The sequence below is a fragment of the Petaurus breviceps genome, unplaced genomic scaffold (assembly GCF_028583685.1).
Source record: "Petaurus breviceps papuanus isolate PSGF00001 unplaced genomic scaffold, PetGlider_PUasm1.0 37, whole genome shotgun sequence".
Taxonomy (NCBI): domain Eukaryota; kingdom Metazoa; phylum Chordata; class Mammalia; order Diprotodontia; family Petauridae; genus Petaurus; species Petaurus breviceps.
In genome coordinates, this window is record NW_027186296.1 from 92,458,169 (window position 1) to 92,471,776 (window position 13,608).

The 13,608-nt window shown below is 37.8% G+C and overlaps 1 protein-coding gene across 3 annotated transcripts in view; it reads right to left on the reverse strand.

The window, feature by feature from the left end:
- Positions 1 to 13,608, reverse strand: part of GFRA1 (GDNF family receptor alpha 1) — a 306,417-nt gene that overhangs the window by 9,013 nt on the left and 283,796 nt on the right. For all 3 annotated transcript variants that reach the window (XM_069099036.1, XM_069099034.1, XM_069099035.1), the window contains one exon: positions 1,001 to 1,054. In XM_069099036.1, the coding sequence (XP_068955137.1) occupies positions 1,001 to 1,054 (54 nt within the window). The remainder of the gene's footprint in view (positions 1 to 1,000; positions 1,055 to 13,608) is intronic.

Below are 13,608 nucleotides of genomic sequence, written 5' to 3' on the forward strand. Positions count from 1 at the left end.
AGAAACTGAAGGTCAGAGTTGTGCTATTACTTTCTTAAGGTCACTCATTACAGTAATGGCAGAGCAAGAGATTAGAATTCCAGGTCTCTTGGGTACCAAGCACAGCGCTCTTGAGTTTGTTAAAAATTAGTCCTAGAATCAGCCTCAGCTAAAGGAACTAGTTCTTGAGGCATCCAAGCAATTTCTTGTTATTAAAATGGATGCTTGCAGAAACTTCAAGGTACAGCCCAAGGGAGCTAAAAAGGCACACCATCCACTTACTCTTCTCCCCAGTCCCCTACATCTCTGTAATTAGAGACTGAAGGCTCAGTCATGGCAGCCTAGTCTTCCCCACCCATGTGTCATGTGCACCTCTAGCCCAAACTGCCATAAATTTAAGTGAATCTAATTTTTGTCCCTCGATCTGGCAGCTCAAATTGGCACTGGAATCACCTTAATGAGGAAGAACTTCCAACACCCATCAGGTAAAGAGGTAAACATTCAATTATCACTTATCTGATGATGCAAGTTTGATTTACATATACTAAGTGGGGAGTGATTTATGCAGCTGTCAATTTACTTATCAAAGGCAAGCACTCTGTCATCCTTTAAGTTCAGGCTTGCTAAATTCCACAATTCCCCATCCTTACATATTATGCTTAATAGTTGCAACTATAATTACCCTGTAACCTACATAATCAGGTATGTGTTGTTTCCATGTTACTTTGAATCAAAAGCATTACATGGTGTTTACCAGGATACTTACAGTGATGGTTCTTTATATTGGCATAACTGTCATCAGAAGGGTTCCTACAGCCCTAGCTTTTTAGGAAGTGAGCTCAGAACACCATTTCTGCTCAAAAGGGACTAGTCATATATCAAGATGGCTGAACTCAAGTTCTGAATGAGGAATGAATGTAGGGAGGGTTCTCTTCACCCCTTCTCTCCCAACCAGCACTGGAGACCATGTGCTCTAGTCCCCAAAAGTAGGAGAGCAAAATAAAATTCACATGATGCTTACATCAGCCAGGCAGAGGTGTGGGTTTCCTGAAGCGTTGGATTTTAGTTTCTGTGCCTGAGGAAAGACACAAAAATAAAGAAGTCAGTGAAAACAATGCAAAATTAGTCACCAGGGCAGGGAAAGGTGTGTTATAATTTTATTTTATTTTATTTTTTAAAGATTTGCAGGCTGGCCACCTTGATCACTATCATACTCCAAGAAACTAATTCTAAGGGAGGGCCATCCCCCATCAAAAGCAACTCAGTACTAAAATAAGCATAAAACCTCTTATTTATTACATATAGCACCAGAGTCTTAGAAGGGAAAGTAAGCTGCTCATGATGAATAATTAGGCACTTTGTAAGAACTCTGGCAGATCCCTAGAATAAGAGAGGTAGAGGGAAGCTCTGAGACAATTTCAATTCTCTAAGAACAAGCTCCAGCACAAAGTAGAGTCCATGATTTGTTCAAGGGCACACAGGGAGTTAATGGAGAAGCCCACCAGCACCTAAATTGTTGGCATCCTTTACGCTGTATTAAGAAGCAATAGTTCTTAACCTGCGCCAGAAAATATATTACCTTTTTGGTCTGTTAAAGATTCCATGAACCACAACCACCATCACCCCTGTCCTGAATTGCCCCTAACCCCTTCCTACCCCAAATGCTTCCTGGAATAGATGAAAAGAATGTCCCTACTTTGGATGAGATAGCAATGCAAGACAGAATAAGTGAACTCCAAATTTGTGCAAAACGCCTTTAGTTTATGTATGCTAATACTACAGGAATATAACGTATGGGCCAATTAGATGCCCCTTCAAGAAGATGAGATCACCCTTGACTTTACTTGGAAAACTACTACAGTAAAACAGAAATGCATTACTCAAGTGACCATAAAGGTAATGCAAAGAAGAACAAAACGGTGACAGTCTCTCCACTATTTTAGTGCCCCATGGTTTGTTTTTGTACTTCAATTTCTGATTTGCCAAAGTTACTCAATTGTTGAAACATCTACATAAATGACAATTTTTCCCCAAATACATTTTATTTTCTCCTTGGTTTCTTTGCAGGGTTAGGATTCCTGCAAGTACTTCTAATGTACAATAAAAGAAGGAAGAAATGGATGGAGGGAGGAAGAAGAAACAAAAGAGTGGATTAGGAATCAAGATAACTTGAGTGTTGCTTATTTGACTCTACCACGAATTAATCAGTTACCCAATGCAAATTACTTCTCTGGACATCAATAGTCTTATCTGTACAGAGAGGGAGCTGTATTAGACCTGAGGTTTCTTCCAGCTTTATCATTCTGTGCTTTTTTGGTCCCCCTCTGGGGGATAAATGTCTTCACTGCTCAAATTTAGTATGCTAGGGGGTGACTAATTCAATTCAACTCAACAAACACTCACTTTTAAGTTTTTCTAGGTAGGTGCTGGCCCCTAAACCTGACATTGGGGAAACAGAGACAGAAGACAAGACAGTTTCTACCCTTTGGGAGCTTACAATTTAGGACTGATGGTCAACAAATAGTATTGAAGGTTCACTCTAGGTTGGCTTAAAGAACTCCTTGATGTCAACAGTAATAAAACCTTATATGTGTACAGCTTGTTGGCAGTTTTCAACACAATCTCATGTATGCTGCCTCTGATCTTGAAGATTGCCTTGTAAGGGAGATAAAGCAGATATTACCATCTTCCATTTACAGAAGAGGAATCAGACAAAGAGATGAGTGACTTGCCAAAAGTCATACAGCTAGCAAAGGCAAGACTCTGATCTGGGCCTCTTAGGTCTTAGGGACTGTGTTCTCTGCACCTCCCACTAGACCATACTGACTTCTCTTAACTATGAGTAAGTAATCCCTTGATTTGCATGGTTATAAGGGACAATAAACCCACAACCCTGAATCACCTCAGACCAGCCCTCTAAGCTCCAAGCTATAAACAACACTAATAAAAAGCCCAAAGTATAAACAGGAATGTTGGTGTTTTGACACTACTGTGAACAATAACTTATCAGCTAATGAGATACTGAGCTTCCACACTGTTTACCCTGACCTTTATCCCATTGGTGTACAATGGGAACCCCATCAAAGAATGCCTGGGTAAACATATTTCTGAAAAAGACCCTGGAAAAATGCCAATGTTGAGAACCCATTTTTGCATCAAATTGAAGAAATACTAGATCAAGATACTCCTAATGCTACCTGGGAAGTGTTATAATCTCTAACTGTATTTGTATATGCCAGTTTTGAATATGAAATTTAAACCTTTAAACAGGTATTATGAGTAAAGAACTGTTAAGTAGACTTCTGTTAACAAAAGGTCATTAAAGGTTGCATAAAATCAGAGAGGTAATTCGAGGAAAAAGTGGTACTCTGCACAATATTCTACATTAAAAGGAGATTAGCCCAACTGGGCTATTACCTACAGGAGAGACTATATAGAATTTTAAATGTTTATTTCTGCTTTTAACGGGAATTGTGTCCAGACATGAAAATGATCACTAAAATACTTCACTCTTCTTTTCTTTGCTAGACCATAATCTATAAAAGACATGTATCCTTCCTGAACACTCTGGAAAAACTAATAGAATGAGACCCTAAATCGTGCAGATGATAAGGGTACATTTTATAGACAGCACTTAAGGAAGCATTTTATTTCTAAGCTTTTGTAATCGCAGATCAACTGGGATTCAAAGTCCTTAACTATAGGTAACAGTAACGACCAACGATTAATCAATCAACAAGCATCTATTGCATTTTTATTATGTTACCAATACATACCAGATAAATACAGAGGAGATGGAAGGTGGCTTTGGGTGACAATTAGTGGCTGCAGTACCAGAAATAACTTCTTTTAAGTACCTGAACTGAGTCAATGAGGAAACCAGGGCTTGAGGGGCAAGGGCAATAAGGGAAAGCATTTCAGGCATGAGAGAGAGATACTGAGAAGGCCAGCATATTGGAGATGGGATATCAGGTGCATGGTTAGACTGAAGAGCACAGACAGTAATGGAGAGTAATAAATTAAATGACTAAAAAGATGAGAAGAAGCCAAGTCAAAAAGCTTTAAATGTCAAAAAGTAGCTTATATTTGATCTCCAGGTAATCAGGACACATTGGAGTTTGCTGAGAGAGGCATCAGGGGTGCAAAGAGTTGTGACATGGCCAGAGCTACTCTCCTTTTTTTTTTAAGCAATTGGAGTTAAGTAATTTGCTCAAGGTTACCTGGCCAGGTGCTTCTGAGTGGGTGCTAAGTATCTGAGCCTGGATTCGATCCCCCAGGTCATCCCAACACTGGGGCCGGTGCTCTTACTCGCTGTGCTACCTGGCCCCCCAGCAGAGCTACTCTTTAGGAAAAATCAGTTTGGCAGTTATGTGGAAGATGGATTGGAGGGAGGAGGGACATGAGGCAAAGTATCCAAAAGGCTATCACAATTCTCAAGGAGAGGAGTGATGAGGGCTTGAAGTAGGATGGTGGCTACATGAGTGGAGAGAAAGGGATTCATGTGAGAGATGTAGAGGGGGGGAAATCCAATATTTAGCAGCTAATTAGATATGTGAAGTGAATGGGAGAGAAGAATTGAGAATGACAGAGATGATTGAAACCTGTGTGGAGAGTGGTGGAAGGAGGATTGTGTCCTTGTGAATAAAAGGAAAGTTCAGAAGAGGAAAAGGTTTGGGGTCTTTTGTTTGTTTGGAGGGGAGGACAATATTGTGTTCTAGTTCATACATGCTGAGTTTGAAATGTCTATTGGATATCTGGTTTGAAAGGTTTAGTAAGGATGTTATAAGTTATAAGGGACTGGAGCTCAGGGAAAAAATTAGAGAAATTAGAAAAATTAGGGATTAAAACTGATAATTAAATCTATGGGAACTGATTAGATTGCCAAATGAGACATTATACAAAGAAAAGAAAAGAGGAGCCAGGATAGAACATTAGGGCGTGTCCAAAATTGGTGGGATTGACATGAAGATCCAGCAAAGGGGAATAGTCAGACAGGTAGGAGGGAAAACCAAGAGGGAGCAGTCATGAAAACCTGGAGAGAAAAGAGTATCTACAAGGAGAAGTTAGACTCACATGTCAAATATTTCACAGGTCAATGTGGAAGACAACTGCCAATTAAGAAATTATTGGTATGCAAATTAAAACAACTCTGAGGTTCCACCTCACCCTATTAGATTGGCTAATGTGACAGAAAAGGAAAATGAAAAATGTTGGAGGGAATGTGGGAAAATTGGGACACTAATGAACTGTTGGTGGAATTGTGGACCTATCTAACCATTCTGGAGGGCAATTTGAAAAAGACCCATAAACTGTGCAAGCCATACCACTAACTAGTTTTGTACTCAAAAGTTGTTTTTTTCTTAATGGGGAAAGGATCTATTTGTACAAAAATATTTACAGCAGCTCTTTTTGTAGTAGCAAATGATTGAAAACTGAGGGAACCATCCCATCAATTTGGGAATGGCTGGACAAGTTGCATGTATGATTGTAATGTAATACTACTGTCCTATGAAAGCTGTTGAGCAGGCTCATTTCAGAAAAAACTGAAAACACTTATACTAACTGATGCAAAGTGAAGTGAGAAGAACCAAGAGAACATTGTGTATAATAATAGCAATATTGTATGATGACCAATTGTGAATGACTTAGCTATTTTTAGCAATACAGTTATCCAAGACAACTCCAAAGAACTAATGAAGAAAAATGCTATCCACCTCGAGAGGAAAAAAAAAAAAAAACACCAACCTGATGGGAATGTGAATACAGACTGAAGCATACAATCTTTCACTTTCTTTAGTTTTCCTTTTTTTTCCCCTTTGGGTCTGTGTTTTTTTTAACAACATAACTAATATGGTAATATGTTTTGCATGACTGAACATATATAACCTATATCAAATTGCTTATTGTTTCAGGGAAGGAGGAGGTGAGGGACGAAGAAAGAAAATATGGAACTCAAAATTTTAAAAAGATTAATGTTTAAAATTATCTCTTTTTTTCTGCCTTTGGAGGGCAACTGAGGTTAAGTAACTTGCCCAAGGTTACATGGCTAGTTTTTTTTTTGTGTGGGTGTTAAGTGTTTGAGGCCAGAACCAAATTCGGGTCCTCTTGACTCTGGGGCCAGCGCTTTACTCACTACGCCATCTAACCACCCCTAAAATTATCTCTTATATGTAATTGGGGAAACTAAAATACTATTTTAAAAATATAAACTAAAAAGAAATCACCGGTAAATTTGGAAAGACCAGTTTCAGTTGAATAAGGCCCAAAGTGGCCTGTTTCATTCATTAATTTATTTAACTAATAATTACTGAACACCTAGAATGTGCGAGAGGCACAGTACAGAGAAGATGTGGCCATAAGGGTATTTTTATTCAGTTTGTGGGTTGAACTTAAGGTCCCTTTAAACCTAGAGATTCTACAATTCTGTAATGTTCCTTTAGGACACAATGAGGGGGAAAATCCTACAGATGGTCACTTAATGCTTTCATTTAGAAAATGATGATCAAAGGCTACATTAATAGGAGTTTGATATCCATAAGAAGGGACATGATGGTTAAACTGTACTAAGCCCTAGTCAAATGATAATCTAGAAAACATTCTGGATTCTTTTCTAGTCCTGTGGTCCTGCCCAACCCCTACCCCCTCCTGCACCCCCACGATTTAACCAGTTGCCAAGTCTTGCTGTTTCTACATATACATGCCTTATATGCCCTTACAAGACTACAATTCCTGGTCACATTCTCATCATCTTTTGCCTGGACTACTATAATAGTCTTCTAATAGGTTTCTTTGTTTTTATTCTCTTTCCTCACCAATTCAGCTTTTACGCAGCTAACAAAAACATATTCCATAAAGCACAGATCTGATCTTGTCACTCCTGGGTTCAAAAGCCAGTTTTTCTGTATTGCTTTTAGGAAAAAAAAATACATACATATATATATACACACAAATTGCTTAGTCTGAAGTTTAATACTTTCCTCAGTCTGGGAATAAACTGCTTTGTAGATTTATATATAATACTTTTTGTGAACATTCTATATCCCAGCCAAAATCAACTACTAGCTGTTCCCCAAACTCAACTTTCCATCTCTCAAAAACAGTTCTCAATGCATGGAAAGGACTCTCTTTATCATCTCTACCTCTGATTCTTCATCTTTTATTCAAGGGTCAGTTCAGGGGCCATCTCTTCCCTTGAGCCTTCCTTGATATTTCCAGTTTTAATTCTTTCTCCTTCCCCAAATTATCTTCTATTTATTTATCTGTGTGTATGTTTTATTTTTCCCAGGAGAGTGTGAGCCCCATAAGGGTACAGACATTTTTTGTTTGTATCTAATGTGTCTAGAGCACAGTAGGCACTTAATTCATGTTTGATTAACTGCTGAAATTAATTCCAAGATAATCAGTAGCATCAAATCCACTTAAACTATCTAGTATTTCCAGTATTATTCCCAGTAACATGAAAGCTCTCCCCAGGGGATTTGGGACGGGGGGTGGTGTGGTGGCAGTGGGGAGGCAGTAAAGTACCTACTCTGTGTCAGGTGCTAAGTGCTTTACAATATCTCATTTGTTTCTCACAACAACCCTGAGAAGTAGATGCTATTATCACCCCCATTTTATAGTTGAGGAAACTGAGGCAAACAGACATCAAGTAATTCTCCCAGTGTCACAAAGCTAGTAAATGTCTGAGGCTGGACTTGAACACAAGTTCTGACTTCTGGCTCTACCGGTTCCAAATGTGCCTAGTGTCTGAGTAGGGAAAGTATTGCTATAGTAGGAAAAGAACTGGATTTGAAGACTGAAGACCTAGGTTCAAGTAGCTTTCTTGGTGGTGGCAAAGAACAAAAAACTACGGGGCCATGCTCATCAACTGAGGACTGGCTGAACAAATTACATCATGTGAATCAGATAGAATACTTTTTTCCCACAGGACATGATAAAAGGGACAGTTTGAGAAAAGCTTGGGAAGACTTGTATGAATCGATGAAGAGAGAAGTTGGCAGAACAAAGGGGACAATTCATGCCATAGCAACATTATGAAAACAAACAACTTTGAAAGGATTAAAAACTGTGGTCAATTGATGACCAACCATGATTCTAGAGGAACAATGTCAAACATTCTACCTATATCCTAACAGAGATATCACGACCTCATTGCAAAATGAAATATGTTTTTGACTCGGTCAATATAAGAATTTTTATTTATTTTGCTTGACCCTATTTGTCACAAGTATTTTAAAAAGTTTTCCTTTTTCTTTTCAATTATGTGCATGTTGGGTGGAGAACAAAACTGATTTCTGTACAATAAAAAATAACTAAAATTAAAACATGAAAATGCCCTGTTCATGACAAAAAGAAAATTTAAAATAATCAATCTTGATGGTTGCATCCACATCCTACCAAACTACAGATAAACCTAAGTATCATGGAGTTTTCAGTGACACAAAGGCTATTCTAGATTTAATACCCTACTTACATAATATCTTCAAAGAAGTTGTTTTTTCTTAAGTGAATTCAGGGTTTCTGAGAAGACTAATAAGATTGAAAAGAGGGCATTCTGCAGGGGACTAAGACCAATAAATGGTTTTGCCTGGTTGGGTTTGTCCAAATTAACACTACAAAGATGAAAAGTCAAAGCTTCTACTTAAGCTAAAAAAAAGCATGGGCTATGCTAGACCAACCAGTTTGTATGGTACTGCTGGGCATACAATCTCATCAACTCATGTCTCTTGCAATCTAAAAAAGCAAAGACTAGGAGTTGGGGGTGGGGATGGAGAGAGGTTATCTGGCATTTAAACCCCATTAGTTGTATATCTGGTTTACATGCATAAACGCTATTTGAGGTCTGAAACCCCAAAGTGAACATACCCAGATTCAGGAGCCAGAAATCTACCCAAGTAAGTACAGAGGCCACTTAAGGAAATTTGGCCCTTAATGAAACTCCTTGTAACCTGTTATTTTCCCATTTGAAATGCTTTTATCTAAGCTGTTGTGAAAATATCATCAAATTATCACTGTCTTGCTAGTCATTTAGATATGAAAAAGAGTCACAAACAAAAATACAAGGATTTCCCCCCACGCCCACCAATGCAAGCAAAAGGGATAACTTATATAGCTTTAAAATGTTATCCAATGGACTATAATGGAGAATATTCTGGGGAAGGAAAAAAAAAGATTCTAGACTGAGACCTTTGTAAGGCAAGTTTGAAATGGGATGAACACATTTTACTGCTGAGGTATAAACCTGTAAAACTAAGGGTTTATAATGGAAATGTTGGCACGCCATCCATGACTGGCGGCAGAACACGTCAGCCCTGCTAATGGCTGCATACAGAACAGAGAGCTTAGCTGGAGAGTTTCTATCCAAGCTTTAAACCCTATAATCTGTAAAAAGCAGGTGGGTTTTTTAAAGGAAAAAATTGGAATGAAGATGGGTAGGGGGGTGAAAAGAAAGAAAGAATTGCAAGATTGTGGTACTGTTTGTGTTAAGCTGGGTTATATAACATATTCAATGAAAGGACATTTCAGTAGCCCAATCATATACTGTAGAAGAAGGGATGGTAGAAAGGGGAGTCTCTTAGGTTCCATGCTACAACTATATAATTTTTCTGATAATAACACAGGGGGTATAGATACCTCACATGATGTTGATGGGAGTTGAGTCCCTTAAGGAGAAACAGAAATAGACTGACCTAAAAATAACCAATACAGTCTGACTTCCATAATGGTAATAATGCTGTTTTCGGACAGGTCTATAAGCCCTATCTTTCAACCAGTTGCTGCCTGATTGTTACAAAATTGTCACTGTCGTTAATCCTGAAGTCCAGGCACGTTGTATAATAGAATTTCCAATACACTGTAATTATGGAAGCCAGACCTCCCCAATCCTTGACACAATAGGGTTAATAAATGCATTAAATGCTGTTAACCTCTGTCACCTGGAGTCAAAATAGTAGCTCCCATGCTTTTTATTCCCGTGATTAGCATGTGAATATCCTGCCTTGTGCCAAAGACTTTCTTGTGCCCAACATATGGTCAGACATAATTTGCTTATTGTTCAACAAATTTTTCATAAATATATACAATATATAATTTATACACACATTACAAGCATATATGTGTCCAAACAACAATTCCAACTCAGCCTTTGGTTTCTCCAAGATTCTGGCTATTGACTTTAAAATGAGACCAACAATCTGTCATGGTTACTGGGAGCCCAGCAGCAGCAACAGTAACAACAGGAAGTTTCCCAATCAAATAACAACAGACTGTTGTCCAATCGACTGCCAAATATTCATAAATGATGAGCAGCCTCTTGCTCTTAGTGATTAAAGGCATTTGCGAGGGTAGGAAGCTGTTTGCTTAAGGACCCACTGCACAAACAATACACAGAAAAATACATACACTGTAAAAGGCAATCATTGCTTTCCAATGCTCACTAAGTGCTTAGTGGTATTCTATCACACTTGTTAAAATCTGTTTATTAGAGTACCAGTCCATCCTTCCTACAACATAAACTGGGCCTTTTCTGGAGTAAACACAGCACAAGGGACAAAGACAGAACTCAGGGCACAAGTCAGAAAAGCAAGAGTGTTTCATTTCAAATCCACGAGACTTAAGAAAGGTTTTCTAGAACATGGAGAAGGTGTAAAGGTAAAGAGGGGCGGGGTGGAGATAGTATGGACAGTGGGTTGCATGACTCCCCTTTAAGTCTCAGCCAAAGTTCCTTTTTTTTTTTCTGTAAGAAGCCTTTCCCAAATGCTTGGGCATTCCCTCTATGACTCTCCAATTTGTCCCATACATATCTTGTTTGTACATAGTTTGCATGTTGTCTCCCCTCCAGTGGACTGTAAGCTCCTTGAGGGCAGGAATGTTTATTTTATTTTATTTTTGTATACCCAGCACTTAATACTGAGCCTGTCACATAGCAAACACTTAAATGCTTGTTGACTTGGGTCAAATAATTTGTCTAACATTTACATATATTTGCCTCACTGAAACAAAGCATCATTTTATAAACTAATTTGGTTGTTATTTCAATGAAAAAAATTTACATGGTCCTAGATTCTTGTTTCTTCTTTTTATGGCTTATTATATTACAATCCTTGTATGTACTTGGCTTCAAATTTGCACTAAGAAAATTTCTTTACCTTTAAAAAGGCAGAGGAAAAAACAACTAGTTGCTAATTAGCTATCATAATGTATAACCCTGGTCATGCTAGTAGTTTGAAGTCATAATCTTTTTAAGTTTTATAATTTTGCTTTAGAAAATTATGCCTTTCATAGTAGAAAAAAAAAGAAATGAATTCAGAAAGGAAGAAAATTCGCCCTGCCTACATGTTAAAACCGATATTCCTGGTGATTCACTTTTCCTGCAAACCTGATAACAACAGGTACTTGCAACCAGTGGTCTGAAAAATGGGCAATAAAGTCAGTTGTGTAAAACAAGTTACCATATAAATAAGACCCATTAAGAGCCCATGTTCCTGAGCTGTTTGTCTTCTAGTACACATACTCTTCAGGGAAGAGATCTGCTTTCCCAAACCAGGATTATGTAAAGTAGGATGGGCATATGGGTGATACACTAAATAGAATGCTGGAATGGGTGTCAAGAAAGACATCATGTCCTGCTCTTACACTTTCTAGCTTTCTGACCCTGGAGAACTCACTTAGAACTCTTAGCCCCAGTTTCCTCATCTGTAAAATGGGGGTAATAATGGCACCTCCTTCCTCTACTGCTTGTTGTGATGCTCAAAAGGGTAGGGTTTATAAAGAGTTTTGCAATCCTTAAAGTGCTATGTATTGCTATTATAATCATCACTGATATCATCATCATTTTAATTGTAGGATACAAATGCACATATAACTCACTTGGGAAAAAATTGCCTTGGAGGCAAAAAAAAAACCATCAAATCAAATCAAAACCTCAATGTGAGGTCCAGTGGGGCTACATCACCTTAAGAACAGGAAGAGATAAACCTGGCAGGATAACAAATAGACAGAAAATGAAACAGATTTGTCAGTATACCTCTAACAATGTACTGGATGGAAGTGATCACAATATTAGGAGTCTACTATCATAAACCCTGACCTCCCCAATCCTTGACTAAATGAGGAAGTAGAAACATTTGAGAAGATGAAGCTGCAAAGAATGGAGGTTGCATGGGAGGTGGGCAGACCGTGCATGGAGGAAATCCATTTTGAAGGCAATGTAATCTTAAAAGTATTAAGGGATCATTTTAGAAGTTTTCTCAGGAAGGAGAACATATCAATAGAATGAGGAAAAATCATAGATAATGTTATTACCTTAAAAAGTAAATGAGAGGAAATTGATAACTGCCAGATTACACATTTTACTTTTTTACTCTTAAAAAGGTTTTATGATCTGTACATATAACACACACAGTATCTCTGATAAGAATATGCAAAGGGAACGGGTTGGCTTTTTGCAAATTATTTTCTATGGCAGACTTCATGTTTACTGTCCCACAAATTATTGAAAGGTATGAAGATTGGATTAGGCATATTACTTAGATTAGATATATTACTGAGGATATGTGATTAAAAATGGAAGTGGGTTATCATATATAGTTTGTTGGTTACAAAAAAAAGATTGGACTTGCAATCATGCAACTCTAATTAACAGGCTTCAATTAGGCATCACTCTTGGATCTGTTAAGATCACAGAAGATTCCCATGTCAGAGGAATTACATTCAATAACCCTGATTATTAACCATTCATAAAACATGGAGATATATACTTGCTAAAGATATTCACCAATATTTTATAGCAGTGGTGTCAAACTCAAATAGAAATGAGGTGGCTAAACTGTACATAAGGATATCTAGGGGTCACATATTGACTTAATTTTAAAATGTAATCTTATCTATGCTTTATTGTACTTCCATTTATTTTATTATCTACTTCCAAGCTACATTTTAATCTGGTTTGGGCAACACTCAAGTGTTGCTGATAGCATGAGGCTCAAAGGCTATGTGTCTGATGCCTTCCTTATAGAGGATACCTTAGCTGGAGCCCAAATAGAAGGGGGATTCCCTAGAACTGATAAGGCTTTCCAAAGATTCTTACTTACTGATGTAATTGTATTCATTGTATCAAGCCTTAAAACAGTGAAGGGCCTTTTTGATGAAATATATACTCAGACAAAAAAAAAAGATGAGCTTAACAATCCACACAGGAAAAACTAAATGGATTTTAAAAAATGATTATTGTCAATATTAACATGTAGCTGGAATGGCCAGTATACTGGGTCACATCTAAATACAAGATTGAGCATAGGAGATGAAAAGATCTTTCACCCAGAACTGAACAATAAGAAGAAAGGGTTGGAAATGCTTGAAAAACTGTGCAATGTTTCCACTAATCCCAAGTAGTTTCCCAGCCCACCACATTCCTGTAACCCCACTCTACCTCCAGAAAACATCTTTTTATAAAGGGGAGCTTAATGATTTTTCAATCGTGGAACACATATCTGAAGAAAGAAATTTTAGATGACTCAAATGTCAATGAAGATTCATGATATTTGCAAGTAGACTGTAGAATATTTCCGAAAGTGATCTGTGCTCAGGAAATAGATATATCAAGTCAAATCAAGTCAAGTCACTATGTGC